This window comes from Solanum verrucosum, unplaced genomic scaffold, assembly GCF_900185275.1.
Source record: "Solanum verrucosum unplaced genomic scaffold, falcon-dt-bn FXZP01000176.1, whole genome shotgun sequence".
In the NCBI taxonomy this organism is placed as follows: domain Eukaryota; kingdom Viridiplantae; phylum Streptophyta; class Magnoliopsida; order Solanales; family Solanaceae; genus Solanum; species Solanum verrucosum.
In genome coordinates, this window is record NW_026020412.1 from 1,561,677 (window position 1) to 1,568,702 (window position 7,026).

General features: G+C 28.7%; 1 protein-coding gene across 1 annotated transcript; it reads right to left on the reverse strand.

The window, feature by feature from the left end:
• Nucleotides 1-216: 216 nt before the first annotated feature.
• LOC125840631 (osmotin-like protein OSML13) lies at nt 217-1,102 on the reverse strand. The gene has a single exon (XM_049519602.1). The coding sequence runs from the start codon at nt 1,097-1,099 to the stop codon at nt 437-439; it is 663 nt and encodes a 220-aa protein (XP_049375559.1). The 5' UTR covers nt 1,100-1,102; the 3' UTR covers nt 217-436.
• Nucleotides 1,103-7,026: the final 5,924 nt, after the last annotated feature.

Sequence of the window (7,026 nt, forward strand, 5' to 3'; positions counted from 1 at the left end):
ATTGAGTTAAGACCTGCCAATTTGCTAGCACTAGGAGTGTGTTAACCAGGTCATTGAGGTACAAGTAATTCATTAATTAGTTTCACATTCAACCAACAAAATCAAAAGACAAGAAAATGTCGTTAAAGTAAAGGAAATAACGACACGCAATTAACGATATTATTATTTATTCATTATGATAAAAATATTTAAGTAATTGAAGGGAGTGTGCATACATTTTTTTTGGTTGAAAAGGATATTTATTTATTCATATATAATTAGCATCCATACAAGACCGATTGCCTGAAGCATTAGAAACAACTTGATTACATTACACACGTACACATAAGAAATTATTATCACACTAACATAAACTAGTTTAACAAACCTTTTAAGATACTTATTATTTTGGTAATTTTTCATACCATTTGTAGCAAAATATGCTTTATTGTTGGCATTAGCAAAAAACAACCCTATAATTTGTACTATCACTAGGGCAAGCAAATAAGCTAGTAGGATCATCTTGTGGGTAGCTATATGCATCAGGGCATCTTTGTTTGAAAAATCTGGACAAGTCATTAGGACCACATTGACCTATGGTACAGGGATTGTTACATCCTCCGGGTACTTTAAGTTGATTAGGGCATTCACCATTTATATTGGCTGTGCATTGAACTGCGTGGCATTTTCCTCCACTAGGATTGGTCGGGGCGAAAGTCATTGGTATATTGAATCCTTCGATTAAAGAAATGTCCCAGAAATCTAGGTTGCTAAATTGGTTCAAGGCATATTCGGCTAGGGTGTTTGGCGATTTGCCCCACCCGGTACACTGCAAGACTCCACCACAATCACCGGTCTGGCAAGAACCTCTACCAGCACCATCAAAGTTGCAATTAGTACGACCCCATATACGTGCCATCTTAGTGCCCCTCGGTGCATCGATGACCCAGGTCTGTCCTGAATCGAGGCGTCGACCACCGCCTATCGGGGTCGACGCCGCCCAGATGGTGTATGGACAGTTGTTTCGGACTTCAAAAGAGGTAGAATAAGTATAAGTCACAAAAGAAAGGAGGAAGAAAACAGAAGAAGATCTGATCAAATAGTCCATGTTTGTGGACATCTTTTTTTTTTAAAGTTGTTTGATATTGTCACAAGTTATTGGGCAGTTTATATAGGAGTGTGGCACCTTTGACATTAATCACATATATCAATATTACCTTGGAATAATGATAAAGGAAAATTTTCCACAAGCCACTATTCCACGTCCACATGTAATTCTTCGTAGAAGTCTTTTGTTTTTATGGGGGAACCTTCTCCCTACTATTTAGTATTCGTATTGAGTCTGATTAAATATGAATTTTTCTTAAAAACTGAGCTTCAATAAATTTGGATTTGTGCTTGAAAATTTCCTCTGATTGAGAAATAAGAATCTATTTCTTTTTTCTCGATTTATGTGACACTATTTCCTTTCTAGTGAGTTAAAAAAGAATGATACCATTTATTAATTCCTAGGAAAAAATTTCAAGTCATTATTCATGTAGTAATCACGGGATGAAGTAAATTGTGTTGGGTGAAGCTTCATAAAGAAAAACTTAATATTGTGATATTATTTTTTTAAAAATAAAATCTTATGCTTTTCTTCAAAATACTATGTTTAGCTTCTCTTACTTTTTCAAAGTAAATGTGAATTTTTATTTGCACATAAAATGCAAGTCGCAATTGACTGCATGCAAATCAAAGTCTTCGTCAATGCATGACGAGTCAGGGTGCTCTGTGTAGACAAATGCCTTAAATTTAGGTCACTAAAGTGCTTGAGTCTCCTCTTTTAGTACAAATTTAACTTGTTACTCTTTCCGTCTCAAACTATTTATCGTATTTTTCTTTTACATGCTTTTAAAAAAAAATAATTAGGAGGAGTCTTGAGTATTTTATCCTTATTTATGACTTAAAATATATTTTATATTCATTAAATGTTTACTTTATATCTCTATTTATGTGTCATCTCCATATAATTAATGTTCTAAATTTTTCCAAGACATATCTTATGGTTTAAAATCTCCATCAAGAATTAAATGCGGAAAATTTTCCACAAGCCACTATTCGTTTAAGTAATTATATCAACGAGGAATAAGAAACATATATTTTTTTGCGCTCCCCCTATTATTTGATATTCGTGTTGGGTCGATTAAATATGAATTCTCTTTGAAGATATCCATATTAAAGATATAGCGCTAACAATTAAAGATAACTTTAGATCATAATTTAAATATGAAAACTTGATTAAGGAACAGAAAAAATTGCCTTTCGTGCATCACTCATGTAATAATTATTAACTGTTTGTTTTCAATTATCAAAGTACTACAATTACCTAAGGTGATTCTTTTTGGGACATTGTGGGGGCTTCAATGCAGAAGACTAGCTAGACTTATTGTTGATAGGTTGGAAAGTCTAAATGAGGATAACATTACCCTTTCAATTTATGTGGATAATTATTGATGGGATATGGAGTAATAAGAAATAACAAGGAAGATTTGTAAAATATTAAATCTAAAATAAAATAGAGTAATAATGTAGCTAAAAGTCATCTTATTAAGGGAAATGAGTATTTTAAAGGTGAAGTGATACCACATATAAAAAAATATCTTCTTTTTCTTTAACTAACTAAAGAAGAAAGAGCATTACATAAATTAGAATAAAGAAAAAATAGGTCCTTATTTTCTCAATCATCAAAAATAATTATAATTTGAATTTGAAATGATGACCTTGCAAATATACAAGAGGAAGTTTCGGATAGTAAACACCCTTCACTTTCAATTCTAAAGTTGTCAATTTGAGTCACCAAGAGAACAAAAAAATGTAAGCTCTTAGGAGAGATTAAAAAAAAAGAAATAATGACCTCGCAAATATATACCTCATGTGTTATGAACTTATGATCTTGTATTATATACTATAAAAAAAGAGAGTTGTATATAGAATAGAGAAATATGAAATTAATATGTAAAAATTAGGCAAATGACATAGTATAAGAAAGAAATTACTTCCTTTCCCTACTCTTTCATTAATTACCAAAAATCCCTTTTTTTAGTGTTTTTCGGATACATAATATAGCAGTGTGGATACTTAATATAGCAGCGCGGATACTTTAATTAATAACGGGCGAATACTTAAATTATTAAGTTGTTAGCAGCACGGATACTTAATTAACGGGCGGATGCATAATATAGCAGCGCATATACTTTAATTAATAGCGGACGAATACTTAAATTATTAAGTTGTTAGCAGCACAGATACTTAATTAACGGGCGGATGCATAATATAATAGCGCAAATACTTTAATTAATAATGGGCGGATACTTAAACTAATAAAGTATCCGGTTAAGTTGAATTGGGAGAAAATAAAGGATTTTTGTATTTTAGTAAGAGAGTAGGAAAATATTGAGAATAGGTAAAGAAGTGTTGTGTATTTAAGTAACTTTTCCAATTAATATGTGAATTTATCTCACCACATAAGGCCTTAGAAAAATATAAATGCTTCTGGCTAAACGAAACAAAAAATACAATTACTGTAGGTAGCGTCTATCGACATGTCTATTTTTTTAATGAAAATAATCTCCTATGACCAATGGTGATTTTTTTTTTGTTTACTAATTTACCTTTTATTTTTTTCATATCACATTCAAAAATAATTATTTTTTTGGACAAAAAAATCAATGCTATCTTGATTTTTAAATTGATAAGCATTTTATGATGGTCATCTTTAATAATATTGATAACTAATATGAGACGAAGAGTACTTATTTATTATATTAAGAAGAAATTTAGATAGTTTTGGTGAAAATTTTGGAAATTTGGAGCAAGCAGAATTAGATGATCATAATAATGCACTATTGCAAATATTTGACTGCAAAACTAAGTCTTTATCAATACAGTATGTCCAACAATAGTTGTCCACTATTGACTTGACACACTCCTTAAGAAATAATAAATAATAGGGATAATATTACTATATTATCCTTTGACTTTATTAAATTTAATGCTTTCAGAAATATGTTAGATAATAAATAATATTTAATAGTAAGGGTAAAATAGACACACAAGATAAATTATCTATTTGAATTTCTAAATTGGACAAATATTGTTAGATAACTATTTTTAGCATAATAAACAACTATTATTGAATGGAGAAAATGATAAATATAAATCTATTTGTGGTCCTCATGCATTATAATAGTATGCGCATAGCCGTTTAATTAAGATGTAGTATGAGATATTATTTTCTTTGAATTAAATCTTTATGCTTTTCTTCAAAAAGTTTCACTCAATTATACAATGTTTAGCTTCTCTTACTTTTTCAATTATATCAATGTGAATTTTTATTTGCAAATAAAATGCAAGTTTCACTTGACTGCATGCAAATCAAAGTCTTCGTCAATGCATGACGAGTTAGGGTGCTCTATATATTCAGACAAATGCCTTAAATTTGAGGGGCTTATTTTTTAGCAATAATATATTATTATAAAGGATTTTAAAATTTTTAAAAAATTGTATTATCTTATTTCAATTATTAGTATAAAATTCAAAACAATTCTTTATTTTTTTTTATTAAACTCCAAATTTCATATCAAGTCAAAAAATTAGATAATAAACTGAAATAAAGAGTACTACTTATAGAAACAGTAAATTATTTAATATAAAAGAAAAAAAATTAACTTTGCATCTCATAATTATTTTTTAAGAAATATATCAACAACTTTATATTCTAAAAATTTAAGAAGAACAGACCTTAATTTTTTTTAAAATAACATTATTATTATTAAAAAGATTAGGACCTCCGATTATTTTTGGCTTTAGGCCACCAAAGTACTTGAGTCTCATGTTCTAGTACAAACTTAACTTGTTACTCTTTCCGTCTCAAATTATTTATCGTGTTTCTCTTTTACACGCTTTTGACGAAAATATTAATTAGGAGGAGTTTTGAATATTTTATCTTTACGTATGACTTAAAATATATTTTATATTCATTGAATGTTTACTTTATGTCTCTATTTATGTTTCATCTCCATATAATTAATGTTCTAAATTTTTCCAAGAGATATCTTATGGTTTAAAATCTCCATGAAGAATTGAATGCGGATGTGGAAAAATGATAAGGGAAATTTTCCAGAAGCCACTATTCGTATAAGTAATTATATCAACGAGGAACAGAAAACACTTTTTATTTTTTGCGCTCCCCCTACTATTTGATATTCGTGTTCAGTGGCGTACACATATTTTTTTGCAAGCCGTGTCACCTTTTAATATATATATATATATATATATATATATATATATATATATATATATATATATATATATATATATATATATATATATATTATTTTTTATTTTTTTATTTTTAAAAAAAATAAAAAAAATATTAACTTAAATTTTCATTTTTGAAAATAATTTCATTAAAAATAATAGTGTTAAATATTTTTTATATATATAAAATATCAAGAGAAGAAAAAGTAAAAAGCAAAAGAAAGAAAAAAATATATCAAACAACTTGAAGCTCCTAAAATGTATATGATAAATAAAATGCTGTCAAAAGAATTCGAACTCGCGTCCCTCTCAGACGAAATAAAAACTTGACCAACTCAGCCGCGCACATCTTGGTATAAAAATTAACACTATATTTTATATATCTATGTTATTTTCTGTTTTTTAATAATATGTATATAGCAAATTTTTCCAATGAAGCCGTGTCCCGTGACACCCCTTGGGCCTTCCTAGATCCGCCCCTATTCATGTATGGCTGATTAAATATGAATTCCCTTTGAAGATATCTATATTAAAAATATAACGCTAACTATCAAAGATAACTTTAGATCATAATTCAAATATGAAACCTTGATTAAGGAACGGAAAAAATTGCCTTTCGTGCATACTCATGTAATAATTACCAACTGTTTGTTTTCAATTATCAAAGTACTACTACTACTACAATTACCTAAGGTAGTTCTTTTTGGGACATTGTGGGGGTATCAATGCAAAGACTAGCTAGATTTATTGTTGATAGGTTGGAAAAGTCTAAATGAGGATGACATAAACCTTTCAATTTATGTGGATGATAATTGATGGGATACGGAGTAGTAAGAAATAAAAAGGAAGATTTGTAAAATATTGAATCTAAAATAAAATAGACATAATAATGTAGCTAAAAATCATCTTATTAAGGGAAAATGAGTATTTTAAAGGTGAAGTGTTGCCAAATATAAAAAGATATTTTCTTTTTGTTTAACTAACTAAAGAAGAAAAAGCATTACATAAATTAGAATAAAGAAAAATAGGTCCTTATTTTCTCAATCATCGGAAATAATTATAATTTGAATTTGAAATAATAACCTCGCAAATATACTAGAGGGAGTTGCTCGGATAGTAAACACCCTTCACTTTCAATTCTAAATTATAATAATGCACATATGCAAATATCTGACTGCAAAGCTAAGTCTTTGTCAATACACTCTGTCCAATAATAGTTGTCTACAATTGATTTGGCACATCCCTTAAAAATAATAAATAATAGGGGTAATATTACTATATTATTCTTTGACTTTATTAAATTTAATGATTTGAGAAATGTGTTGGATGATAAATACTCCCTCTGTCCCTAATTTCTTGTCAACTTTTAAATTGATACGCATATTAAGAAAACAATTACTCCCTCCATCCCATTTTATGTGGCAACATTTGACTGGGCACAAAGTTTAAGAAATAAATGAAGACTTTGAAATGTTTACCAAATTGCCCTTTAAAAAGTAGATTCTTTTTTCTCTCTCCTCATAAATGTATTGGAGTATTATTTTAAGATTAAGTGGGACCAACAAGGATAAAAGAAGAATTGTATCTTTATAAACTTACCATATAAAGAAATGTGACATTCTTTTTGGGACTGACCAAAAAGGAAATGGTGCCACATAAAATGGGACGGAGGGAGTATTAATATAGTGAGTTTACCATTTTACCATTATTAATTATGAACTGGATGAAATTAAAAACTTAAGATTG

Coding starts and splice junctions, on each gene's coding strand:
- LOC125840631 (XM_049519602.1), bottom strand. CDS start 1,099: ATGTCCACAAACATGGACTATTTGATCAGATCTTCTTCTGTTTTCTTC.